At 40.3% G+C, this 15,184-nt stretch overlaps 1 protein-coding gene across 2 annotated transcripts in view; it reads right to left on the bottom strand.

Annotated features, from left to right (window-relative positions):
• Positions 1–9,489, bottom strand: part of LOC149815800 (Golgi transport complex protein-like protein) — a 35,735-nt gene extending 26,246 nt beyond the window's left edge. The window contains exons 1-2 of one of the 2 annotated variants that reach the window (XR_016428055.1): positions 8,239–9,489; positions 7,426–7,899 (exon numbers count right to left, since the gene is read on the bottom strand). Coding sequence is in view for 1 of the 2 variants with exons in the window: in XM_089989977.1 (XP_089846103.1) it covers positions 7,426–7,899; positions 8,239–9,309 (1,545 nt within the window). In the remaining variant the exon portion in view is untranslated. The remainder of the gene's footprint in view (positions 1–7,425; positions 7,900–8,238) is intronic. The other variant, XM_089989977.1, reaches the window with a different exon arrangement.
• Positions 9,490–15,184: the final 5,695 nt, after the last annotated feature.

Genomic DNA, 15,184 nt, shown 5'->3' with positions numbered 1-15,184 from the left:
TTTAGGCCGTTTTTGATGGAAACAAATTCAAGGTTATAATTTAAAAAAATTGGGAGCTATTTATTTTCACGTCCTTCAAAAACCTTATATTTACTAAATCAACCATCAAACAAACTCATATATGTATATAACAAGCTCATATATGTATATTTATATTAAAAAACCCATTTACCAGTGCTATTTTATTAATATTATATATTTTATTATTTTGATCATGAAGCTTACGCTTCAACGCCTCGAGGCTTACTCCTCGCTTCATAACATGCTCAACGCCTCGCTTCGCCTCATCGCATTTAACAACCTTGGCGATAATTAATTCCTTTATAGAACCCTCCAACTATGCTAAAGCAAAGTAACATCTTGAATGAGTAGAAGCCATGAGAGTAGAATTAGATGCCTTAGAAAAGGTAAATACTTGAACTGTCCAAGATATTCCCCCAAGAAAGAAACCTATAGGTTGTCGATAGGTATATAAAGTTAAAACCAAGAGTGATGAAACTCTTGAAAGGTACAAAGTCAGATTAGTTGCCAAGGGATATTCTCAAGAGTATGAAATAGATTATGAAAAAATCTTTGCATCAGTTGCTAGGATGACCACAATTAGGACCTTAAAAGCCCTTGACTCTGTGAAGGGATGGCCTATATACCAAATGGATGTTAAAAATGCATTTCTTAATGAAAACTTAGTTGAAGAAGTGTATATGGAAGCATCGCCTGGTATAATTATTCCTAATGAAAAGGTTTTTCGTTTATATAAACCTTATATGACATTAAACAACCACAGGTTTGGTATGATAGGTTTAGACAAGTTATGCTTGATGTTGGATTAAAATCTTGTCTTACTAACACAGCTTTGTTTGTTAAGATTTTTTATGCAAATATTATTATTATTATTCTCCTTTACGTGGATGACTGATCATCACAGAAGGTGACAAACAGGGAGCCGAACACATTAAGAAGCTTCTCAAAACACATTTTGAAATGACTGATTTGAAATTTTTAAGATATTTTCTTGGTATATAAGTTGCTTATTGCTCTAGAGGCTATTTGCTGACTCAATCTAAATTTGCTCTAGATATTGTCGTCAAATCAGATGTCTCAAATGATAAAAAAGTTGACACTCCCGAAATTGTAAATATCAAAATGAAGCTTGATGATAGAGAACCATTTGACAATCCAACATCGTACTGACAACTTATCAGGGCACTATCATATCTCTTAATTACGAGACCTAACATAGCACATGCAGTCCACACAGCAAGCCAGTTTTAGCATGCTCTCACATTTATTCGTATGGGAGCAGTTTTACGTATTATTAGATATATTAAAAAATTTATTTTTCGAGGATTTTTCTTGTTTGCTTCTTCATTATTAGATTTAACTGCTTATATTGATGCTAACTGGGGAGGTGATCCCAATAACCGGCACTCAACCACTAGTTTTAGTGTGTTTTTAGATAACTCGTTGATCTCATGGAAGTGTAAGAAGCAACAAAAAATCTCTCTTTCTTCAACTGAAGCAGAATACCTAATATATAGGTGGTCTGGTTAAGAAGATTGCTGGCTCACATGGGCGTTTAGATTAAACGAGCATCACAATTGTGTTATGACAACAAAAGCTTCATCTACATTGTCAGCAATCGAACCTTCCACGAACGAACCAAACACATTAAGATGAACTGCCACTATGTACGAGAGAAATATCTACATGACACTTGATCTTCCTTATGTTACATGATAATATCAATTAGCGGATTTCTTCACCAAACCTCTCTGCTCCTAGATTTCAGTTTCTCTTGGACAAACTTTTGGTTATCCAACTGTAAATTTGAGCGAGGTGTTAAAATTGTAAATATATATATATATATAGTTAGGATTATTTTTTAGTTTTTTGTTTGAGATAGGACTAGTCAACTTCATAACGAGTCGTTGGAGGCCCAACGGCTCTATTTAGAGTTGTTGGACCCCAATGACTCTCTCTTGAGTCTCATCCCATGTGTATAAATATGGGGTAAAACCCCACCATTTGTAATGCTTCTTGTATGTATTGAAATCAATAAAATATTATTTTTATCTCTTGTGCTTGCCCCCTTTAGTGGGTGTTTGTGAGCGAACCTATTTGTGGTTCTTTGTGTGTTCATTTTTGTATTTTGGTGAAACGCTTTTGAGTATTCACTTTTGGTGATTTAGTGAACATCTTGGTGAAAAACTTTGAAGGAACTCATTTCCTTACAAATAATACTTATAACAAAGCTTTTGAGGCTAGTCCCTACCTATGCATGAAGTGAGACAAGTTTAAATAGAAAGGAAGTTCTTTTATCATAAACAAGAAGCCTAAGTTCATGTCTCATATTGTTTTGACAACGATATCGTGTGACCTATGTAACATGGACACTTCTGAGAGCACCAATGCAAATGCAACACTTGAACATGGCTCCGTTTGTGTCAGGTCAAGTCAACCGCAATGAGGTCCACTTCTATTCGAAAGTGGATTCAGTTAACCCTAACCGAGTTTAGTTTTATCTACATTGTATACATAACTACATAAATGTACGCACACACACACACACAAGTTTTTTGAATCAGCTGTGTCGCACCCTTCGCACCTGCACCCATATCCACATCTGCACCTGCACCTATGTGACATAACTTGTGACTTGATTTTCTTAACATTAGGAAAAATCCCATCAAAACACCAGTTTTCCACCAAACTTAAGCTATTGTCACAACTCTTATGCATGATTATTAGACTGATTGACACTTAACACCAGTGTTATAAACATCCTATCATATTGTATCGTAGTATTGCTAGCCCATACAATATGATATACCCCCCTGAAACAGAAAATGAAGTGTATCAAATCGTATCACACCATATCGTAAGATAATGGCTACTTTTTCACTTTTTTCTTGAAATTTTTCAGGTAATTCATTTTGGATCCCTTTTCAATTTTAGAGATAATTCTTACATAAATAAGATTCAAGTAAAGTCCTAAGTTATGTGAACAAAAAAATAGATGTTTATTATTAATTTATTGTGATTAGTAATATTATTATGGAAGAGCACACATTATTCAACACTTGTGCTTATGTAATTAATGAAAGACATTATGAAACTTCTTTTTTTAATGTTTACTACTTAGAAATGACATATAATTTTTTTCTTTTTAATGTTTAATTTCAGTCTCTTTTGATATATGTAATGGATACGTTGTTATAATATCATAATTATAGCTTTTATATTTGATAATTGTTACATATTTATTCATGATCAACTTATTTCATAATTTACTTAATATTGTAGTTTGACTACTTAAATGCGTTTTATTTCTCTTTAGGGGCCATAATTTTAATTTTTTATAGTTATTTTAGAATTTATTTTATTTTTATATGATGTTGTTACATGGTTTTAAAACTCGCCGAGTCAACTCGTTGACTCGGCTCGGCTCGGCTCAGCCCTCCAACGAGTCAACCCGGCAAGGCAAACTCGGCTTGACTCGGGCGAGTTCTGAGATATTTGAAATTTGATTTTTTATTTGAGTTGAAACCTATGTCACAGGGACTCGGCAAAACAGATGCCGCACCCGCGTCGACGCGACGCGACGCGGGATCGCGTGCGGGTGCGGCACCGGGTGCGGTCAACACGACCCTGGGTGCGGTCAACGCACCCAGGGTCATTTTTGTCCACAATTTTGGGCGAAAAAAAAAATTCCCCCCGATGAAAAGGAGGAGGATTAGGGCAAAAAAAAAATTTGCCCTAATCTCTCCTCTCTCTCCCCCTGAGCTCGAGCTCTCCCATCGCAGCCCCAGCTCCGCCGCCCCAACTCCGCCGCCCCCAGCGCCGCCGCCCCCAGGCTCCTCCTCTCCTTTCGCAGGTATGTCTCTCACTCTCTTCTTGGGTTGGCTGGGGAGGCATCGAGCACCCCCCCCCCCTCTCTCGGTCTCTTGTTGGGTCGGCAGGGGAGGGGCTGAGCCTCCCCTGCTCTCTCGTTTTTCGGCACAGGAGGGGAGGAGAGTTCTGGTTCACTGAATGAAAGAGGGCCTTTCAAACACTCTTTCGTAATTCGGGGTCAAAAAGGATTCGATGACGGGATCCAAATGGAATGAAATTCGCTTACTTGCTTTTGATTGAACTTCTCATTCTTGGAGTTTAGGGATTTCTCGACCAATGCGTTTGTTGTTTCGGAGAAAGATAAATGTGAATGAGGAGATAGCCACTTCGATCCTCGATCCTTTCTCACCCCGGAGTTCTGTGGCTGGGTCGTCCATCCATTCCAATAAGAGCTAAGACCTCTCATCCGGGTGGAAGAAAGGTAAATAAAGACTCTGCTATGGATTAGGAAGAAGATCGGTGCCGCCTTTTCCGTTTGTCCCTCACCCCCTGTCTCCCGCCACTGCTCATTCTCCCTTGTTTCCCGTTTGTGCCCACGAAAATACTAGAAAGAATGCTTTACTAATCCCACTCGTGTATAACCGAGGGGATTTTCTTACCATCCGAATATAACAGATTATTTATTCCTCACGAGGTGTGAAAAAATTTGATTGATATTTAGGTCGATTTATGTAATTGCTTTACTTATTTGATTGATAATTTGATATTTAGGTTGATATACTGCATGCATGATGAATCATATTATGAGTTTATGACAATGTTTACTGTTAAATGTTAAACTGTTAAAACTTCAAAATTATATATATATATATATATATATAATTTTTTTTTTACATTTTTGCCCCTGCCGCACCCCCGCACCCGGGTTTTTTGGAAGTGCCGAATCCCCGCACCCGCACCCGCACCCACACCCGCTCCCGCACCCGCACCCATGTGACATAGGTTGAAACAAACATGGGACGAAGTTCGGTTGTTACAGACAGAACATATGTTTTGTCTGTTATGTTCTAAGGGTCTGTCCAATCTTGGACAAGCAATCAGACAGACCCTTAGGATCTCTTGTGAGTGTGTCCTTAGTGGTCCTTGTGTTGGCTGATTTGGTGGACTGATGTGCTCATTGGATTTGTGGTATGTGTGCTCTTGGATCTTCCCTGTGTGTGTGTGTTAACTTCGTAACAGGTACTAGGTATCACTATCATAGCATAATCAATAATATTCATCATGTATTATCAGAAGCATAAAATTAAGGAACTAAGTATATGTTGGAAACTGGTAATTGGCCTTGTGGTAGCCAGTAGCTAGAAGTCACTCAAAGAGAAGATTCGTAACGTTTCCATAAATTTCTACCAATAAGACAAATGTCAACAGAGCTTCACATAAGTTCTTGATTGCTTGACAATGCACAGAACCATCAAAATACAAAAATCCCGCTAATTCATAAGAAACAACATTAGGAGCCAGTGTTCATAGGGAAAAGAGTTTTAGCTCTGTTTGGGAGTGAACAACCAGGATTTTATATGTTGCATCTCTTTCGAGAATTTTTGTCATGCCACTTAATTTCATACTTTTCAACTTACACCATAGTTATTCTTCAACTTACTCCATAGTCCTTTGTCTAAAAAAGAAATTTGAAGGCTATTTAGCAGGCTATCCTAGAGTTTTTTGCTCCAGCATTAGTTGCTTTTAATGACCTTTGTTCATTTGTCAAGGATGTACATTTATATATGGTCACATGGACAACAAAAAGGACACATGGCATGCCATTGTTGTTCAATTTTTCATTAAGAATATTGTATAAGGGGGCATGACACAAGGGTAACTGGTATTCCTGTGAGATAGTCTAGCAGAGATCAGCCTATGCATTTTTCAATGCTACTGCTCTCTATGAATGGTTTAACTAGAAAATGACAAACCCAGGAAGTAATACAAGCAAAAACCAAGCTAATTTAGTTGATGCCAATTGTTATCAGTTCAAAAGCAACCTAAGAAAGAGACATCTCTCTCCCAGTTTCAGTGATTACATGCCTTAACACAACCCAAGGATCTCTTGTTTACTGAAAAACATGGTTTGAGACAAATTATAAATTGTTTTTTTTTTAAAATCAAAACTTAACGAAACCCGATCCGAGTCACCGAGTTGACCCGCCGAGTCACGAGTCAATAAAGAACGAGTCAAGTCCCGAGTCACGGGTTTTAAAACCTTGCATTGTTATAGTTTGTTTACTCAAAATTGTTTTCTTTTGTTTGTTATCTAATGTGACTCATTCATTAATAGTAAACATTTTGTTTTGTTAGTTGTTAGTTAGTTACAATATTGTTTCACATGTTATAATAGAATATGTATATGTTTAATTGTTCATAATGCTTAAATTTGATTTTTTTTCTATTTTATTCTAAGATTTTTTTCTAAATTTTTCTGATTTTTTGGAAAACTTTCTGCTTTTTGCATTTTTTTTGTCACTTTAAAATGGGGGTTTTTCATATCTTATGATACAATACGATTGGGTACAATACACCCATATCGCCAGCCCTTCTGATACGGGTTCTGATAATGATGATTACAACATTACTTGACACTAATGTGCAGCTTGGTTGAGGAGCTTCTTCAAAAGCATATAGATTCCCATGTCTTAATCTCCCAACAAACATCAGGTGAGAATGCACTAGTAGAACCAACATAGGTGAGAAGATTGTCTGAGATTTGTCTACTTTACAAGCTGAAGAATTAAAAGAAGATTATATTTAAACTTTAAAGTAAGGAACAAGAAGAGTACCAGGCAAAGACAATCAATCAAAGGGACTAAAGATGCATAAGTTTCTGAAATGTGTGATCTGATATGGCTTGCCTTCTTCATTTTCTGTCTTTGATAAGGAATTAAGCTAATGACCTTGCCTACATCATTGTCACACGACTGGCTGCTCCTAAGTCCATGTAACAACAACCAATTTTGCTTCCTAGAAAACTCGGTTCTAAAAAGGCTTAAAAGCAGCATGAGATGCGGAAGACAAAACGCCAGCAGCAGACAGTATTAGGACACCCTTTTCCTCAAGCACGATATGTAGTCTCAAACTTGTGCCAGCAAGCATCAGAAGCATGATTTCTCAAACCATGGATGCTGCATGACAATCTTGACAAATTAAACCTATGAACATTAGGTGCACCCTGCATCACATAGACAAAGACATGGATACAGGACATGACATGAACACACTTGACACAACATGAGAGTTTCTTAAAACTAGGATATTGTAACGGATTAGGTGTGGAAGCATATGCACAAAGAAAAAAAGCACAAATGTGCACGGACTTTTAGTGCAGATGCAACCTCATTAAATGTGCCTAAAAATCAATGCCTAGAATAATTTGGCACTGCAAGAAACTAATGTACAAATAAATAAGCAATGGATAACCAGATCACACTCAGGAGGAAAAAAGTAAAAAGAAATAAGGAAAATGAAACATCAGAAATATCACCTCATGCCATCATCACAGTTCTATCAACATACAGTTTGTCTTTCCAATAGCAACAGTACCTGATATTCAGCTCTTTCTGCTAATAGTAGCAACACTTTGCCAATTTCACGCAAGACCAAAAGAGTCAAGTGGCCATCCAGTTTAACTGCTTCAATTTGCTCCTGTATACGTGATATAATTTTAGACATTTGATCCTTAGAGGGAAGACTCCCACGAGTGGACATTGGGAACACATTATTGACAAGATCTGACAGGCGGCTCAAGCAGAGAGCTAAGAAGGCTGTCTGGAATGGCTCAATGGCAGTAATCATCTGAACTTTCCCATCAGAACCAATAGCTGGTAGAACACCTTTCACACCTGTGTCGCGTGAAATTCTTTCAAGCAGATTCTCTATCATAGAATAAAGTTTTGGGTAACCTGTCGTAAATATTTCTTTAACAAAACTTGATGTTGTAAAAGCAGACTTCATTTGGGTTGCAAATGATTTCACAAGTGCTTCCCAAATTCTATTTGTTAACGTTGGCTCGTCTTCCTACATGTAAGAATAAGTTCAATTAAACATTAAGCAAGTCCAACATAATTCCAGTTGCTCGATCAACATAAAGGCTGAAGTTAAGCAAATAATTGAGGAACATGCATAATTCAATGGTACCTCCACCATTTCAACTAATTGCAACATAATATTTGACCTATTGGCTAGATCAAATCTAGTGCCATTGAAATGTAAATCAATCGTCAAAGCCAGGTTACGGCCACCAAATTGAACAAGAAATTTGTCAAAAATGCATCGAAAAGTATCAAAGCATCCGAAATTAGCACAAATCGCAGGAAGATTTGATTCCTTCCTTTTGAGGCGAATGCAGTTGCTTACCTTCAAGATCTCATCGAGGAACAAGACATGAGTAAACGGATCTCGTTTCTTCGACAGCACCCTCTGCAAATGCCACACCGCGACTACGACCGAGTGCAACTGGTCCATACAGTTCCCCATCCTCAGCCACAATCCTTCCCTAGCCTTTCCCCCTCCTCCCACCTGGGGTGTCCCACTCCTCTGAACCCCTCCAGGCCCAAACCCCCGGCCACCGCCACCCGATCCCGATACGGCCTTCATATCCAGAGCCATGCTGATGCTCTTGATCCCCATGTTCTTGTACTTGTTCACCATCGCTTCCACAGTGGCCTTGAGCTCCCCCATGTTGTAGAATACCTGCAACCCGCTGCCCACCTCGGCCTGGTTCAGGCCGTCCATGCCCCTCTCGAGGACCTTAATCCCTTCCGCCCTTAGCCCATTGGCGGCCTCGGTCAGGAACCCGAGCTCGCTGTCGACGACGGCGATCCCGGAGAGATCTCCTTCACGGCGAAGCATCTGGATATCGTTGTAGAGCTGGGCGGCCTTGGAGACGTCGAAATCGGGGGTCTGGATGAGGGATCTGAGCTTCTGGGTCTGGCGGATGAGGCGGACGGTGGACTGGAGGAGCTCGATAGTGGCGTGGAGGTTGGAGAGCTGGAGGGTCTGGAGGCGGATGAGGCGGAAGGGGCCGGAGACGTCGGTTCGGAGGCGGGTGAGCGACGACTGGAGGCTGGAGAGGGAGGAGCGGATGAGGGTGAGGGAGGAGTTGCAGTCGGAGATGGAGGAGAGCTGGCGGAGGAGATGGTGGTGGCGGTGGAGGATCTGCGAGCGGAGGTGCTGATGGAGGAGGCGGATGGCGTTCTGGAGGTGCTCGGAGCTGGAGGCGGCGGAGCCGGCTGAGAGGGCGGAGGCGGAAAAGGCGGCGGGGTTGAACTCCGAAGAGAGGAAGGGGGAGAAGATGGGGTCAGATTTGAAGGCCTCCAGAGGGGAGGCAGCGGGAGAGAGGGGAGAGGCGGTAGCGGAGAAGGGGGTGGGGAGGGGTGATGAGGGCGTGGAAACCGTCGTCCTGATGGTTGCTAGCGCAGGGGCCATGGTATTGGTGCTGCTCTCTCTCTCTCTCTCTCTCTCTCTCTCTCTCTCTCTCTCTCTCTCTCTCTCACGGCATCCTGAATTGGGTTTCTCAGCTTCTGCGCTCACCTCTTATGCTATGTGTTCGTTACGAAGTTACAGGTCTCGGATTCTCACCCCCCTTTGATTCCTTCGGTGCCTCCCGTTTGAAGGCCATGTGATTCTTGGATTTTCTCGAGAATCTATGATTTGTCACAATACTTTCTCAAGCTTAGGGTTCCTTTGTTTCCTTCTCAAAAGCCATTCATGAGAATGAGCATATTTCTAAAAAATCTTGCCAGCTAAGCCTTGCCATTTTACGAGAATGCTTTCAAGAGTATCGATCCAGTCCTTTGACATAGGATGGCCACCTTGCATTAAATCCCCCATTCGTTCAATCAATGGCTAGGATTGGTCTACATTTTCACTTGGATATGAACTAATTTTAGCTGTGCAGGTGCTGGGCAAGGATGTCAAAGAATGAATTTTTTTTGTGCTATCAAAGGGGAAAGGTATGAAAAGATTTGCACATGAAAATTAGTAAGTGGTCAAAACTTTTGGAGCCTACTTGTGACAGCACGATACTTTCTTACCATGATGATTTGATGTTTGTTTCACTCGTGATGGAAAAAAAAAGAATTCAGTGATTTCTCATAAAGGTTGCATGAAATGAGCATGCCCTTAATAAAACATGAGAAAGTGCATGTTGTGATCTTGATCTTCATCAAAGAATGCTCCTCCCTTTAATCCTGTGATTCTTGGTCACAAGGCTGACATTGTGACCAACAATCACAACTTTCACTTTCTCAGCTCATCCCACCCCAACTTTAACGTTTTGGGTTTAAGAATTTGTTTTCAATGAATTTGATTTTAAAATCTATTTTTGTCTTATTAAAATTTTTTGAGAAGTGATGATGGGAGAACATGTGCCTTAGGACTTGTTCAAATTTACTCCACTTATGAAATAAATATACACAAATATAGGCTAGGACTCAATGCAAGTACAATACAAACAAGCAATTTTTTGTGAAAACTAGATGCCTCTCTTGCATTAGAACTACCCCAATTCTAATGTCACAAGCATCGATCTCAAGCATGAATACCTTATTAAAATTGGGAAGGCTGAGGACGGATGCTTCTACCATAGATCTTTTGAGTTTTTAAAAGGCTTGTTCGACACCTTCATTCCACCCCCATGCATTCTTCTTTAACAATAAAGTGAGTCATTGAGCGATGATTTTGTAATTCTGAATGAATCTTTTATAATACCCTGTAAGACCAAAAAAACCTCTCAAAGCTTTGATGGATCAAGGAGTAGGCCAATTAGTCATGGACTCAATTTTATCCGAGTAGGCACTAACCCCTTGACTATCAACAATGTGTCCAAGGTATGACACACTTCCTTGCCCAAAATTTTATTTGCTTTTCTTTGCGAATAGAGTGTGTTCCCTTAGAACTTTCATGACTTGTCGCAAGTGCTCTAAGTGATTCTCCCATGAAGAATTGTAGGCCAAAATATTGCCGAAGAATACAAGAACAAACTTCCTCAACATCGGTCTAAAAATGTCATTCATTGTGCGTTGGAAGGTAGCTGGAGCATTTGTCAACCCGAATGGCATCACTAGAAACTCATTGTGGCCATCATGAGTACAAAAAGTTGTCTTGTCTATGTCATCCTTAGCCATTTTGATTTGGTGGTAGTTGGCTCTTAAATCCAGTTTTAAAAAATACTTTGCCCCAAACAATTCATCCAATAACTCATCAATTACTGATATTGGATGTTTGTCTTTAAGGGTTACTTCATTCAATGCCCTATAGTCAATACAAAACCACCATGAGTTATCTTTCTTGTGTACAAGAAGGACCGATGAATAAGCAATAGAACTCGGTTGGATGATGTCACTCTCAAGCATCGCTTGCACTAATTTTTTAATTTCAGCCTTTTATGCAAAAGCATACTGGTATGGTATTACACTAATCGAACCTTACCCTGACAATAGAGGAATGTGGTGATCTTGTGTTCGTGTTAGAGGTAGCCCCTTCAGTTTCTTGAAACATCTTTATATGTGTCTAATAGAGTGCTCAAATTCGAAGGTAGTTCACTCAAGGATTTGGGTTTCTCACTTGAAGTCACCGCATGTGCCACACATATCATGGCCATGTGAGTAGCTCTATATTTTGAGAGCTTTTGCACCATCTATAACTTTTCCACCTTGAGTGTTATTGACTTTCAAAACCATGAACTGTCTCACCTTGATGACTGTCATTTCCATGTTCAAGAAATCTTCCTAAGGATCTCAACCAACACATTCACAAAATAATGTATGTCCCATACATTGAAAGAACAAATAAGTCAAGAATGAATTGAGACCCTTGCAAATTTAGCTCCACATCTGTGCAAACCTGCCTACACTTGAGATGGTTCACATCTCCTACCATGACATCGAATTAAGGATGCGAATGCGGTTTGTATTTGAGTCTTGGCACTAGGTCTTCTCACACAAAATTGTGAGTAGATCTCGTATCAATTAGGACCTCTACTTTTTTCCCCTTAGGAGTGCCAAACACTCTCATAGAATTTGATGTGCCTTTGCTTCCCAATGTGTAGCATTGCCCACTTGCCTCTTGGATGAATTTGGTTTCTTCCAAGCTTAACTCTTTCTCTTCTTCCAAGTTTTCATCCAACTCATCCTCTAAGAACATTAAACACTTAAGTGATTTTAACTTGAACTTGTGACCTATTTCATTCCTCTTTACACGCAAAACAAAGCCCCTTCCATTTTAACTCATCAATTTAGGCTTGAGAGAGACGTTTGATTCTAGTATTTGCACCTTCTCAAAATTTCACTCTCTTGTTCGGCATTGGCTTTGAATTTGGTTTTGTACCAGAATTCATATTTGAAAAACTCTTGCAAATTCCTCACATTCGTCTTTGCTTATCTTCAATAACCTTTGTTTCCATGTAACACTCCTTGAGTACATGAAGATTTTAAGTGAGTAGTTCATTCTAGATCTCTTCTTTCAATCCTCCAAGAAATGCACTCAATAGAACATCATCGTTCCAAGCATCACATAAGGAACAAAGATCCTCAAATTGAGCTTGATATCCTTGGATCATTTTCGTTTGTCTAATTTATTTATTTTTCACACCATAGTTCGTATAAAGAGTTGGTCCAAAGCGCTTGAGCAACTCTCACTCTAGCACATCCCAAGTTGGTTGACATGTCTTTGATCATACCAATGAAATCACCTTAGAGCTTTTCCTTCTAAATTCATGATTGTGCACTTCACCTTGTGCTATTGTCTTGCATTATGGCTTATAAAATATTGTCTAAACTTGTAAATCCAATCAAATGGCTCCTTACAAAAAAAGATTGGAAATGGCACTTTGACCGCGGCATGAGTTGTGCATACTCATGGCATTCATTTCGCATGTGTGGATAATCTAGTGTATGTGGTGCATCATACAATGAGTGAACATGATTTGTGCCCAGACCTATATCAGCATATGCCCCATACGGTTGAGCATTGGGCTCAAATGCACGCCCTTCTGGATGCCAACTCGGTTGGACCGATCCTGGCCTACTTTTGTTATGTTGGTCATTCTCATTAAATTCATCAGGTGCATGTATGGGCACACCGTGTGATTGGGTGTTGTGCGTGTGCACGCCCTGTTGAAGCTCATACTGATTAGATCTGAATTGTGTATATGTGTGTGACGCATAGGTCTACTGCACAAATTGCCCTTGTGCATTGTTGCCTTGTACATGTGCACGAGGCACGTAAACACCAGGTTGATAGCCTGCCGGTGCCTCGTAACTATGCACATCCATGCACGGTGTGTAGGCGCTCTGCGCTTGCATGTCGTGTATATAGAAGTTGTGCATAGGCACGGGCGCATCATAGGTACCATGGGCATAAGCGTCGAGCATGTGTGTGTGCGTATCTCGCATAATAATGCCATGTGTGTGCACACTCTACATGTGCGTGCCATACCCATGCATGCCAAGAGTGTGCACATCATGCGCTTGCTCTACCTGCACATAGGACCTATGTAGTTATGCTCAGTGTGCTGGCTCACTGCCTGTCTGCACACCCTATGCAAGTGCATCTGAATCCTACATTTGTTGCTTGTCGTTGACCTTGAGTTCACTCAACAGCAATACCAACTGTTGTTGCACTCTAATCAGTTGGTTCTCGATCCCGCTCATCCTGTTGTCCACTGCAGTCACCTTGTCTTCCAATGTGTTGATGCAAATAGAGGCTCCTATATTCTCCTCGAACTGCTGATGCAACTACTCTTGTGTTGCATCCTTCAATGGAGTAGCCTTCGGCGACATGGTGCTCTGATATCACTTGTACCTCGCTGATGAGGCTTCATAGGATCACATGCTATAGAACCTACATAGGTGCAGTGGTTAAACTAATAGCCAATGCATGCAAACACGTGTTATGTCACTACAAATACTTGTGTGTAGGCACAATGTACACTATCTTTGGATCTGGCACACACAGGCGCTAAGGCATATGATCCAGCGCATGCAGGCGTGCACAACAAGCTCATGTGCTTGCTATGAAACTGCACATGTAGGCACTCAGTATGAAGCCACGCATGCAAGCATGCACAAGAGGAATGTGATGCACGCAAGCACACACAGTCTGGATAGCGCACACGCAGGTGCAAACTGATTGTAGAATCAACGCCTGAGTTCTACAGACGCCTTTAGTCTTGCGCACAGCTGCAGATGACGTCGTGCGGTAGTGCACAGACATTCGATAAGGCACAATGGGTGCTCTACGGTTCTAAGATGCAAATCACCTCAATTTTGCAGAAAAGATACATGCACTTGGCAATTAACGTGAGCAGTAGAGAAAAAAGACCGATCAAGAGCAAATAGCTCTTAGATGCGTCGAGACAATGTCAAATGAGTCGATCAGCTAGAGGCGTCCATGATCCGCATGCGATCAGACTAAAGAAGAAGCTGCAACTGAAATCTGAATGATCAATGCACTACTTGAACTCTTCAGAATCATGAATTGTCTAACTATAGTAATCTAATCTATACGGTCTTACTTCTAAAACCTAAGAACTACACTAAAGACTAAAGACTAGAGAGAAATGACAATTTCATTCAAATTTTCAATCTACTCATTTTTACACAAGAGAACACTATTTATAGTGCTTACAACATAATGTGCCCTGTTGGGATGGGTGACCCACACATCAAACCCTGATGGACACAATCTTATGCGTGAACTTGAGATTGTGCCCTTTCTTCCCTACTCACTGCTGATCGATATGTGCGCAATCGGCTCAATCAGGTGGCTATGGGTGCGCACATCCCTATTTTGTCTGCGTGTGCGTAGTCAAGTGTGCATCACTTTTGGCCTCTTCTTAAGGTTCCTCGTACCGCTCTACATGACAACTCTACCCTCTTGATGCCTCAGACTCTCATTCTCCTCTTTGTAATGAACATAGCCTAAATTCAATGTCACCAACTTTATTGGACATCACTTTGAAACCATGGAAGCATCCCTTGCTGCAAGGTCCAAGTTGCGTGCTCTTGGATAGGCAAGGAAGACCTCACTGGTTTACCCAATGTTATCAGAACTGGTATAGCAGATAAATATATTTTCAAAACAATTTAGAGAATCAGCTGATTCAGACTCTAAACCGAATCTAGCTAAATCGGCCAATTTTTAACCAATTGTCAATAAAATTATTAAAGTAATATTATTAACCTTTTAAAAAAATTGATACATAATTCTGAATCTTTCACCGCCGATACTATACAAATCGGCCAATTACAACGATACTGACAACAACGACAATGGTTTTACCAATCGTAAGTCTGCTAAT

This window comes from Nuphar pumila, chromosome 15, assembly GCF_984573655.1.
Source record: "Nuphar pumila chromosome 15, dmNupPumi1.hap1.1, whole genome shotgun sequence".
NCBI classification, from domain to species: Eukaryota; Viridiplantae; Streptophyta; class Magnoliopsida; order Nymphaeales; family Nymphaeaceae; genus Nuphar; species Nuphar pumila.
The sequence above is the reverse complement of the archived record's forward strand: the minus strand, read 5'-3'. Positions and strand labels throughout refer to the sequence as shown.